We start from the raw sequence: 12,395 nt of genomic DNA, 5'->3' as shown, positions 1-12,395 counted from the left end.
TCAAGCTCAGCTCGGTGCTGGAAAGTGACAAGGTTTATTGAAATGCTAAACTCAGTTAAACTTACTTCCTCTTCATACATATGTTTCCCTTAAGGCGTCTTTCAAATATCAGTTGATGTGTTTTTATATGTGCAAAATGCTGGATCTGGTGCAACGTTGACAGATGTGACAGAGCGAGCCAAGACTCTGACAATGCTTTTATAAACACTTAATAAAACAATGGGAAGAGGAAAAGACATGAAAGATTTGAAAAGGTCAACTGCATCCAAAAGACAGAAATTCCACATGTGTACTGTTCTTGCAGTGGGTGTATTAGTATGAAAAAAGCAAGTCACTGCCAAATCGTTAATCAAATACAAATTGTTTTTAATCCAAAGCCTGACCTAATGTAGCATAATGTGGTCAGGGAAATTCTTTTTGGATAGTTCAGGCACAATCTGTGTTCTAAATTTGAATAAAATTTAAAACCTGGGCCAAAGCTTTCAACTGTAATCTCCAAATCTCACTTGTACGTGAAACATGTCTTTGATGATGTTACTACTAGCATAACTAAATAGTGCTTGTCCTAATGCATTAGACCATGCTGTAAAACCTACAGCACAGATGTAGAACTAAACACCTGTTTGCCTATGTACAGTATGCATATGTACAGTGGGGTGGTTTAGGTTTGCCCACTGGTCAATGGAATAATATGGCCCGGTCTCATCCTTTATAGACAATATATGCTTACACCTTTCAAAGCAGACAAATTATATTTAACTCACCATAAACCCTGAGCTCGTACTCTCTTTGTTGTTCTCCTCCTGCATTAACAGCCACACAGGTGTACCTGCCTGTGTCACTCACTTGAGCGCTGTTCAGAGACAGAACTCTGCCACCAGATAAAACCTGAAAGAGAAACATGAAATAATCAGAAAAACAACAAACACACACTTCAGTCATGGACTAAAGGCCTTCCTAACGAGTAATGTGTGCGTTGTTTTCTGATCTTGGTGTAGTATCATATATAGATTAGGGCTTGGGGGATGATGTGTTTGATTGTTTTTTCTGATGCTGACACAATGACCTGTTTGTTTTAATGTGAAGACTTTGATTTGACCATTGTTTGTATGAGGTGTCTAGCAGATGAGGAAGACAATATGAGGATATGGTATCCACTACATCAATTCATTTCTGCTGTGTAAAAGGAATTTCTTAGAATTTAAGTGTTTGGAATTTGTAGAAATTTGTAGAAAAACAGTGCTTCTATCTTGTACCGTTTTGTCACTTTGACTGACTATAAAAGTTGTTTCTTAGTGGTTCTCATCCCATTTGGTCACGTAGATAAATTCACTTCATATCTCTACAATCCAATAACTGTGTGTCTTTGTCATCACTTCAGTGCTCTTCATTCTAAACACTCTAACAATAATTTTAGGTAATTTTTTTGTATTTGAAAATAGAAATACTAGACATAACCCCGTATATGCTGGGCACCAGCAAGAACACAGAAGCAAGTCATTGAAAGATGCATGTGTTGCTTGTATGTGTGCAACTGGCCTTACACTAAAAGTGGCTAATTCTTTTAAAGGATTTATGAGCACCTGTATGCCATGTGAAACACTCGCCACAGGGCTGCCATCTTTAAGCCAGGTGAGGCTGGGCAGAGGAACTCCGCTGGCCTCACATTCCAGCCTGGCCGCTTCATTGACCACCACTGTAACTGTACCACCTCGACTGGAGATGACCGGAGGCACTGCAAGGAACGGGAAAGAAAAAGTCAAGATAGACGCAGTGAAAGCACTACTGCAGGCATTACACTGCAAAAATCTAAGTCTTACCAAGTGTATTTTTGTCATTTCTAGTCAAAATATCTCATCACACTTGAAATAAAACATAATCACCTAAAGAGTAACTTCTAAGTGACACATGAGAACTTATTTTTAGGCATTAGATCTTTGAAAATCTTATTTCAAGAAATCTTACCGAGATAATTTTCACTTGTTGCATTGGCAGATTTTTTTTTTTTGCTTAATTCAAGATTTTTTTTTTGCTTAATTCAAGCAAAAAAATCTGCCAATGGAACAAGTGTAAATTATCTTGGTAAGATTTCTTGCAATAAGATTTTCAAGATCTACTGTCTAAAAATAAGTTCTTATATTTCACTTAAAAGCTACTCTTTAGGTGATTATTTCTTATTTTAAGCGTGATGAGATATTTTGACTAGAAATGAGAAAAATACACTTGGTAAGATTTAGATTTTTGCAGTGTACACACACCTCCCTTTGTTCTACTTCCAAACACTGCTCTGCACATGTGCACACCATGCCTTGCTGCTGCATGAGTCTATTTCTCTGTCTGGTAAACTCATCTTACATGGGGGGGTTTGTTTTTAAATGGTACCCACCGTACACCTGCAGGCTGTGGGATATCTCAGCAACTCCAGCCAAGTTGACCGCCACACATCTGTAGATCCCAGTATCAGACAGCTGAGCCCTTTCAATCTCCAGCACCTGACCACGCTTCAGCATGGTCACTCCAGCTGCACTCGTCAGAGGTCGGCCATCTTTGTACCAAGTGATAGCTGAGGCAAGGAACATGCATTTTAAGACACAAAATCCCCCCAGAAGATGTTAATACCATATTTTAAAGACAAAGAAGGGAAATAAAATCATCAAAGTATAACGATAATGAAAAACAAAGACTAGGCAGTTATGCTCCAACTCACTGATTTTTATTTGATTTAATTTTGTGACATTTTTTGCTTTAAATGGAATGTGAAGAGTTGAAACGAGACCATAAAGAGACAAGAAACACTACTTATTCTGGTACATTATCTGCTTCAGTGAATTGACAGTAAAAATTGTAGAATATTCAGATAAAACACTAATAAAGGGAGACAAAGTGAAGCAACTAAAGCAGGGGTGTCAAACATATGGCCCCTGGGCCAAAACTGGCCCACCATAGAGTCCAATCCAGCCCAAGGGATGAATTTGCGTGGTGCAAAAATTACACTTAAAGGGGTCATATTTTGCTAAACCTCGGTGTGTTCTGAGCAATCGGCTGTCATTAATGCCATTGCCAGTCTTTTCGGCCGATTCAACATGTGTAATCGGCCACTACCCGTCGTTCAGTCAGACCAATCTGATTGGTGGAGGGATAGCCCTTGACTAGTGAATCAGTGAACGAGAAGTTTCCATGTGAATCCAGCTATGCCAAGGTACTTCACACTGTTACTGTCTTCTATAATAGGCCATTCACAGCTCATATTGTATCTGAATGAGTGCCAGTCAGTGTTGTCTATGGACTTCATTCATTCCATGAAGTGAACACTGTTAGCATTGTTAGCATAGTGCGATTTTTCCTTAGTTTTCACCTGCGACATCTTTCTTCTTCCTCGAGAAGAAGCCCAAGAGCTGACAACGCCAGTATCTTCTTATTATGATAATAATACTAATAATACATCACACTTAAATAGCGCTTTTTTGGACACTCAAAGATGCTTCACAAACAAACAAAAAAAAAACAAAAGAACAAAAGGGCTCAAGAAAATGCCAGTTTGAACAGGTGACTTTTGAGTAGTGATTTGAAGTTTTGTATCGAGTTATTACTACCCAAGTACAAGTACAACAACAACCCTTCTTGACTACTTAACACTCTCTGCTGACAACGACTGACAACAGCGCTCTGTGTTTAGAGAGATGTTCCATCATTTTCCAGTTTTGCGTCTCACACAAGCGCAGAACGTACGCTGTTCTTCCACTTTTTTTGACCGTGACAGGGAGACCTTTTCTGGCGACGATCGACAGTCGGGTTGGTCGCCTTAACACTTGAGTTAGACCACTAACACAGACCACTCCCTGTGCAGGTTTATTAGTCTAGTTTCCCACACTAATTCCTTGAATAAGAGATGAAACGTTTTCAAAAGAGCTTTACTAGTCCAGTTGAACCGAGAACTACCAAGAAGAACAATGACTTGGGCAAATGAGAACCTACACAGACGTCCCATTTTAGGTAAAAGGGGAATAATGCCTTAGAACCTGTGAGTGAACAGAGCAGAACAGAAGAGAAGATTAGGAGCTTTTTTACCAGGTAATGGGCTGCCTGTGGCCTTGCACTCGAGCTCAGTGGGGAAACCTGACAGGATGGTCTGGTTAATCATCTCTGCAGAGTTGGGGATAGTGGGAGGCTCTGAAGGACACAAACAGTATTACAGACAAGAACAAAAATGTATCTCATGACATTTTGGCATCTCCACCTACTCCCCTGACAATGGTGTATAAATTACCATGGACACTCAGACGTATGTGCTGCTGAGCTTCACCCGCTGCGTTGGTGGACAGGCAGGTGTATTTCCCAGAATCCTCCAGTCTCGCCTCTGTGATCTTCAGCAGCCTGCCTGCTGATTCCAGCTGTGACAGACACAAGACATGAACACACACTGATGATTTCATGTTACAAAGTGTACATAAACACGTGTATTCTACATGCTACACACAGTGTTTGGATTGAGAACCTAATTACCAAAAGTGTTAAATTTCCAAAAGTAAAAATAAATGAATAAAAAAGGATGCATGCAGCAGCCATTTTTCTTCTCACCCTTGTGTTTTTGTTGATATATTAACAGACAAAAATGGTGGTAAGAGTGTCACAGGATTTATAAAAGTCTGAGATACTCTGATGCAAAAATAAAGGTCATTTACTACTTATAGGGACACCAAAACCAACCATTTGTTATTTATCAGAATAATACCACATCCCCATTTTCTACATTAGAAAACATATTTTGTCTAGAGGTCGATTATGCACAAAAGGGGTGAGTTTTTAGGGACATAGAGGGAAGTGAAAAAGTGCAAGAAATTCACGGCTAAAATGGTTATTTTTTGAGTTGTTGTGGCCGAGTGGTTAAGGCGATGGACTTGAAATCCAATGGGGTCTTCCTGCGCAGGTTCGAATCCTGCCGACAACAGGGCAATGTTTTCTGTAGTGGCATGTCCAGGGTGAATCCCACCGTCACCTGGGACAGGCTTCAGAACACTGAGAACTAATGCTGCCTTCACATGCTATGGTTAATACTACTTATGAATTCCATAACTGCATGTGAACGCACCCTCACATATCTTCCAACTGAAAACCAGGAAACTTTTGATACACAATCTGCTGAGGTGAAAATAACCTCTGAACTTTTCAACATTGCACATTCTGCTGCTTTTTGCTGATTATTTTGCTCATTTATAACATACACAATGCAAAAAAAATTACAACAAAAAAAATGCTGTAGCAGATGAATTAACATGTCCAAAACTCTTTTACCCAAGTAGCAGGTCACCATAAAGTTTGTGTCAGCCATTTTTCCTTTCTTGATACGACAACAAAAGCACTTGAACACAACACAATTGTAATTCCAAATTCACAAGTGGAAAGGATCATTTTCCCGACAGCATGTGAAGGCAGCATAAGGCCTCCGTTCACACTGCAGGTAGAAGTGACCCACATGTGCTTTTTTATGCCAATCTGAACAGCACAAATCCAATTTTTCACATCAAACCCAGTCCACTTCATATACAGTCATAAATCAAGATACATATCTGGATGTTTTGCAGTGTGACTTCAGTCCGTACTCACGTCGCATTTCATCCTACTATTACATCCTTAAAATGCGACGATTCTGTGCTAGAGGAGGCGGGATGCAGCAAGATCTATACTTACAGCTGTAAATACAATGTGCTACATGTAATGTCACTTTAAAACCAGACACTGAGAAGTTGTTGTGGCCGAGTGGTTAAGGCGATGGACTAGAAATCCATTGGGGTCTCCCCGAGTAGGTTCAAATCCTGCCAACAACGGGGCAATGTTTTCTGCAGTGACCTGGAAGCACATCCAGGGTGTATCCTATCATCATGTTGGTGGCTTCAGAACATCAAGGACGAATGCTGCCTTCACATGCTATGGTTAATACTAGTTACAAACTCCAGAATTGCACATGAAAGGCATCCTTGTGTTGTATTTCTCAATGAAAAATTCGGAAGTTAGGTACTTGAGGTGAAAATAACTTCTGAACTTTTCAACATGGCACATTCTGCTGCTGTTAGCTGATGATTTGCACATTTAAAGCATACACAAAAAAACAAAAATGCTGTAGCAGAAAAATAAACACATCCAAAACTCTTTTACCCAAGTAGCAGGTCACCATAAATTTTGTGTCAGCCATTTTTCCTTTTTCGCTACGACAACAAAAGCACTTGAACACAACGCACTTGTAATTTCAAATTCACAAGTGGAAAGGATCATTTTCCCGACAGCATGTGAAGGCAGCATAAGGCCTCCGTTCACACTGCAGGTAGAAGTGACCCATATGTGCCTTTTTATGCCAATCTGAACAGCACTAATCCAATTTTTCACATCAAACCCAGGCTACTCTCATATGCAGAAATAAATCAAGATACATATCTGGATGTTTTGCAGTGTGACTTCAGTCCAAACTCATGTCGCATTTCATCCTACTATTACATCCTTAAAATGCGACAGTTCTGTGCTAGAGGAGGAGGGATGCAGCAAGATCTATACTTACATCTGTAAATACACTGTGCTACATGTGAGGTCACTTTAGGACTAGAGACTGTGAATGTGAACAACCACATAAGAAAAATCAGATTTCAGAAAAAAATCTGAATTGAGCATTAAGACCTGAAGTGTGAACGAAGACTAAATTTTCAGTGAAATAATTAGTTGTTTCCCATGTGTATGGTTTTGATAAGCTGTTAAAATACATATGACTATCACAAGTTGTCGTGGCCGAGTGGTTAAGGCGATGGACTAGAAATCCATTGGGGTCTCCCCGCGCAGGTTCGAATCCTGCCGACAACGGGGCAGTGTTTTCTACAATGAACAAGCAATACACCCATGGTTTATTGTCAACAGACTGAAATCACAAACAACAGATATGTCGACTAATGGCTGAATGTTTTAAGTTAGAGTATGACATGCTTGTACAACCTGAAGTCCCATCAGCAGGTCAGTGAGATCATCTAGTTGAACCACCTGTGCGACTTTTGTGGCAGTTCCCAAATCAATTTCTCTTTCTATTTAACCTTTCCTAAGTTTTTTATCGATATTTTTTCTAATATTATCCTCTGAATTTTGCATTTTTTCCTTTTTTTTTGCCACATTTAACTGACTGATCATGTAGATGTTTATAAAAGCTCAGAGTAAATTTAAAGGTTATTATATCAAAACAGAAAAAAAATAAAGAAAAAGTGACTTTTGTTTCGTTAAATATATCATGTGTCCATCCACTGTCATTGATCCAACCCCATGGGTTTTACTAGTGGATTGTTGTAGAAGATGACACTGTTTCCATGTTCACTACGGAGCCTCTGAACATCTAAATGGGTCACATCTGATGACCATGAAAAGATGACAAGTTGTATTTCATATCAATTATTTACATCAGGGGTGTCAAACTCACTTTAGTTCAGGGGCCATATTCAGCCAAATTTGATCTGAAGTGGGCCGAACCAGTAAAATAATAACATAATTATATATAAATAATGTCAACTCCAAAATTTTCTCTATGTTTTAGAGTGAAAAAAGTCGAATTAAACAATGAAAATATTTACATCTCCAAACTATCCTTTCAAACAATGTGAATAACATGAGCAAACTGAAAAACATTAGTGTAATTTTAACAATATTCTGCCTCAGTTTTTCATTTACACATATTCATTATAACTTACAGATCACTACAAATATACAAAACATTTAATATCAGGCAAAATACTGTTAAAATTGTACTTACTTTTCTTAAAACATTTCAGGTTGTTCATATTTGTTCAAGTTATTCACATTTCTTGTGAAATTATACTTTGTTTTAGTGTAAATACATTAAAATATTTACATTTACAAAGAGAAAATTTAAAGTTGTGAGTATTTCTAGGTTATTATGACATTGAATTTGTCTTAATGTGGAACCTGAACTAAAAAGATTAATATCTTAGTGTAATTTTTTTCATTCACAAATTCATCCCAGGGGCCGGACTGGACCCTTTGGCGGGCCGGATTTGGCCCCCGGGCCGCATGTTTGACATATGTGATTTACATGGATTGATAGGATTCATGGATCAACTGTTTAGATCAGAAGACGCTTTTGGTTGATGTGGATGTTTGGGTCTTCATGAGTTAAATCATGCAATAATGAATAAATCAATAACCTTTAGATGCTCCTTTGTCGTGTCTACAGGTCGGCCATCTTTAAGCCAAGTGATGCTGGGAGGAGGTATTCCACTGGAAATGCACTCTAGAGTGATAGGCTTATGGAGAATCACGGAGCGTTCAGCAGGTCCAGTCGTACGGATGGATGGAGGAACTAGAGGTAAATGAAAGAACAGACTTATTATCATCGAAACAGAAACCAGCAAAAAGAAATTTCAACACAAGGAAGGGAGAAGTATTTACCGAAAACAGAAGCTTCCCTTTGGTTTGCAATTAAAGCATAGATTATGTTTATTATGAGTAAAATCAGGATGATACATTTACATCAAAGCATGCAACACTTAAACATTTTACCATGGACTACCACATTGAAGTCTCTCTCATGGTCTCCTGCTTCATTAGTTGCGACACACTGAAAGCGAGCTGTGTCAGAGACCTGAGCACGAGAAACAATCAGGCGCCGGCCGCTGGATGCAACCCTCAACCCCTCACCCTGTCTGACGGGCTTTCCATCTTTGTACCACCTAAAAAAAAACATACTGTATGGTTAAGTTTGTGTGCTTTTATGTGGAACATGTGAAAGAGGAAGGAGTCTTACGTGAGGACAGGAGAGGGTGTCCCTGTGGCTTGACATTCCAGCTCCAGAGGGTTGTTGATTATCACTGTGCTGTCTGTCACATCATCTCCACCATCGATGAAAGGAGGCACTAGTAAGAAACAAAATTAAACCCTTATATTAAACTCCTAAAAACAACATCGTTACGGGCCGGTGCTATTTTTACACTGAACTCTGTCAGCTTTAAAATAGTAAGTTCCTGAGTGGGCAGGTGTGAGTTTCCCAAGTGGAATGTCCACATGGTGGAGATAGGGCAGCAAAAGTCAGCAGCATCAGCTCAGGTTTCATGAGTTGTCGTGGCCGAGTGGTTAAGGCGATGGACTAGAAATCCATTGGGGTCTCCCCGCGCAGGTTCGAATCCTGCCGACAACGGGCCAATGTTTTCTACAATAAACTAGAAACACGTCCAGGGCTCATTTCCACCAGTATTCCGACTGTAATCACATTGCAAAACAACAGATATATGTCCCTCTGAGGATCACAACTAAGATTGCCTCAATCTAATGTGGGAAAAGTTATGCAGCTGAATTCTTTAGACCAGGGGTGTCAAACTCATTTTCTTTCAGAGGCCACATTCAGCCCAGTTTGATCTCCAGTGGGCCAGACCAGTAAAACAATAGCATAATAGCCTATAAATAATGACAACTCCAAATTTTTTATATGCAAAAAATAACATTAAATTATGAAAACATTTACATTTTACAAACTATCCAAACAAAAAAGATGTGAATAACCTGAAAAAACTGAAATTTCTGAAGAAAAATAAGAAGAAATAATAATAATAAGAAAAATCTGATTAATATTCTGCCTCAACTTCTGATTTGTACATGTGCATTACAGATCAGATCTACCAAGACACAAAACAGGCAGAATATTGTTAAAATTGCACTTTTTTTTTTTTTTTACACATTTCAGGTTGTTCATATTTGTTCAGGTTACTGACATTTTATTATTAAAGGATATCAGAATTTAATGTTCTTTGCAGTAAATCAAAGAAAAAAAACTGGTGTTGCCATTATTTATAGGCATAATGTCAAATTATTTTTTTCTCATGAAACCAAGAAGAAAATTTGGAGTCATTATTTCTAGGTTATTATGCTGTTATTTTCCAGTTTGACGCCCTTGACTGTTAATATCTTCTGCACTTTGCAAATTCATCCTGCAGGCCAGATTAGAACCTTTGGCGGGTCGGTTTTGGCCCCCGGGACGCATGTTTGACACCTGTGCTTTAGGCTGTCCTAAAAAACAGATATGGTTCCCATCTGAGTAAAAAACTCACATTTAGGTCACTTTTTCCTCCGTGTGAACAAAACCTTAGTCATGTTGCATTTCATTGGACTTTTTCATCACTAAAATGCGACAGACGTCCCAATTCTGCGCTGAAGGAGGTAAACCAGACAACATACTGTTTACTTCTGTAAACACAGTGTGCTGCATGTGACATCACTTCAGGACCATAGACTGTTCACACGAGACTGATGGCATCGTATTTACATTATAATGTGAACAACCATGCAAAAAAATCAAATTCAAGCTAAGTGACCGAATTGAGCATTAAAACCTGCAGTGTGACAAGGACTAAGTGGCTCAGCTCATCAGTTGTCGTGGCCGAGTGGTTAAGGCGATGGACTAGAAATCCATTGGGGTCTCCCCGCGCAGGTTCGAATCCTGCCGACAACGGGGCAATGTTTTCTATAGTGAACTTGCAACACATCCAGGGTTTATTCTCACCAATCTTCAGACTGAAATCACATAGCAAAACAACAGATATGGATCTCAGTTAAGATTACCTGGATCTGATGTGAAAAAAATTATGAAATTCAACTCTTTAGATTGTCCTAAAAAACAGATATGGTTCACATATGAGTAAAAAAAACCCTCACATTTAGGTAAAATATTCTGATTTCATCACAAAATCTGAATTGAGCATTAAAACTTGCAGTGTGAATGAAGACTCAGTGGCTCAGACGCTGAATGACTTCTCCAGGGACAATCATCTCTAGCCCTTGTTAGATGTAAATGTGTTTTAGATAGAGAAGTGCTATCAAGTCATATTTTGTGAGTTGTCGTGGCCGAGTGGTTAAGGCGATGGACTAGAAATCCATTGGGGTCTCCCCGCGCAGGTTCGAGTCCTGCCGACAACGGGGGCAACGTTTTCTACAATGAACTGGCAACACATCCAGGGTTCATTTCCAACAGCATTCAGGCTGTAATCACATTGCAAAACAACACACGTAGACCATTTAGGACCACAACGAAAGTGGCCTGGATCTGATGTGATAAAAACCAGATATGGGTCACGTATAACTAAAAAACTCAGATTTAGGCCACTTTTGCCTTTACCGTGAATGTAACCTCGTCCAGGAGAGGGTCATGACGCATTTCATTGAACTTTTACATCATTAAAATGCAACAGAAATCCCAATTCTGCACTGAGGGAGGTAAAACCAGGAAAGATAGCAGTGTGAACGAGGACTAAGTGGCTCAGACAATGAATGAATGAGGGACAATTATGTCTTTCCCTTGTGAAATGTAAACATGGTTTAGATAGTGCAGCAGTATCAGCTCATATTTCATGAGTTGTCGTGGCCGAGTGGTTAAGGCGATGGACTAGAAATCCATTGGGGTCTCCCCGCGCAGGTTCGAATCCTGCCGACAACGGGGCAATGTTTTCCCAGCTGTCACAACAAGCTATTTAAGAAACACTTAACATGACACTCTGGATTTGTGACGCTGATTAAATTTGCTGAAAGAGGTTAAAACAGCAGACAGCATACCTCATTGTCTGCATGAGTACGAAGCTGTTAAAGGCAAACTGAGACTGCACCTGTTTGCAATTGAGAATTAACAGTCTGACTCTAAATGAAGAAATGCTCAAAGAATTATACGTTAAAGTAACAAGACTAATAACCACATTTTTAGTTAAACAAGCTCACAAAGCCATATGTAGATTACTTTTTAAAAACAGTTTCTGGTTTAGGCTCCTCAGGTCACACGAATGCATAACGGTGGATTTATGGATTGTGTGTCCTGAAGCCAGATAAGTGGTGAATACATTTCCTGGCTCTTAACAGCCATAAATCACTTCTAACAGGGAAGGTTCTAATCATTTCCCATCAGGTATGTGTCTTCTCATAAGTATCAGTCTGGAAAATGATGAATCAAATATTTAACTTGTGTTTCTTTTACTGATCAAAACTATATGCTGAAGTTCTCCAGTCTTTAAGGAGAGATTTCCCTATTTAAAATGCATTTGAGGGAATAGTTTGACGTTATATTACTTTGGGAAAAATATACTATCAACGGCAAACCAGAGAAAGCACAACAATAAAATATGTATGAGATTATTTTCAACAATATGCTTGGATTAAAACAATCTAACAAAACGTTCTTATTTTCTACATTTAAAAGGGATAACACGCATCAACAATCAGCTTATTGATTAATAATAATTAGTCTTGCTTTAATGTAATAATAGAAATTGGATTCCTGAAAATATGGAGATAATGATAAGTTCAAATTTTAGCTAATGTTGGTAAAGTCAGTATGACCATGCAAGTTCAAAATGTAATGTTGTGTGTTTTTGTAC

General features: G+C 38.8%; 1 protein-coding gene and 7 non-coding genes across 8 annotated transcripts in view; 7 read left to right on the top strand and 1 right to left on the bottom strand.

Annotated features, from left to right (window-relative positions):
* The window catches only part of hmcn1 (hemicentin 1), a 169,073-nt gene that overhangs the window by 57,632 nt on the left and 99,046 nt on the right, over positions 1 to 12,395 (bottom strand). The window contains exons 33-40 of the mRNA XM_030132214.1: positions 8,789 to 8,897; positions 8,545 to 8,714; positions 8,190 to 8,344; positions 4,268 to 4,391; positions 4,069 to 4,170; positions 2,387 to 2,563; positions 1,584 to 1,735; positions 765 to 888 (exon numbers count right to left, since the gene is read on the bottom strand). Of these exons, the coding sequence (XP_029988074.1) occupies positions 765 to 888; positions 1,584 to 1,735; positions 2,387 to 2,563; positions 4,069 to 4,170; positions 4,268 to 4,391; positions 8,190 to 8,344; positions 8,545 to 8,714; positions 8,789 to 8,897 (1,113 nt within the window). The remainder of the gene's footprint in view (positions 1 to 764; positions 889 to 1,583; positions 1,736 to 2,386; positions 2,564 to 4,068; positions 4,171 to 4,267; positions 4,392 to 8,189; positions 8,345 to 8,544; positions 8,715 to 8,788; positions 8,898 to 12,395) is intronic.
* On the top strand, positions 4,867 to 4,948 carry trnas-uga (transfer RNA serine (anticodon UGA)). The gene has a single exon. It is a non-coding gene; the product is annotated as a tRNA-Ser (tRNA).
* Positions 5,744 to 5,825, top strand: trnas-aga (transfer RNA serine (anticodon AGA)). The gene has a single exon. It is a non-coding gene; the product is annotated as a tRNA-Ser (tRNA).
* trnas-aga (transfer RNA serine (anticodon AGA)) lies at positions 6,765 to 6,846 on the top strand. Its single transcript has one exon. It is a non-coding gene; the product is annotated as a tRNA-Ser (tRNA).
* Positions 9,097 to 9,178, top strand: trnas-aga (transfer RNA serine (anticodon AGA)). The gene has a single exon. It is a non-coding gene; the product is annotated as a tRNA-Ser (tRNA).
* Positions 10,405 to 10,486, top strand: trnas-aga (transfer RNA serine (anticodon AGA)). Its single transcript has one exon. It is a non-coding gene; the product is annotated as a tRNA-Ser (tRNA).
* On the top strand, positions 10,869 to 10,950 carry trnas-aga (transfer RNA serine (anticodon AGA)). Its single transcript has one exon. It is a non-coding gene; the product is annotated as a tRNA-Ser (tRNA).
* Positions 11,386 to 11,467, top strand: trnas-aga (transfer RNA serine (anticodon AGA)). The gene has a single exon. It is a non-coding gene; the product is annotated as a tRNA-Ser (tRNA).

Source organism: Sphaeramia orbicularis, chromosome 4 (genome assembly GCF_902148855.1).
Source record: "Sphaeramia orbicularis chromosome 4, fSphaOr1.1, whole genome shotgun sequence".
NCBI lineage: Eukaryota > Metazoa > Chordata > Actinopteri > Kurtiformes > Apogonidae > Sphaeramia > Sphaeramia orbicularis.
The sequence above is the reverse complement of the archived record's forward strand: the minus strand, read 5'-3'. Positions and strand labels throughout refer to the sequence as shown.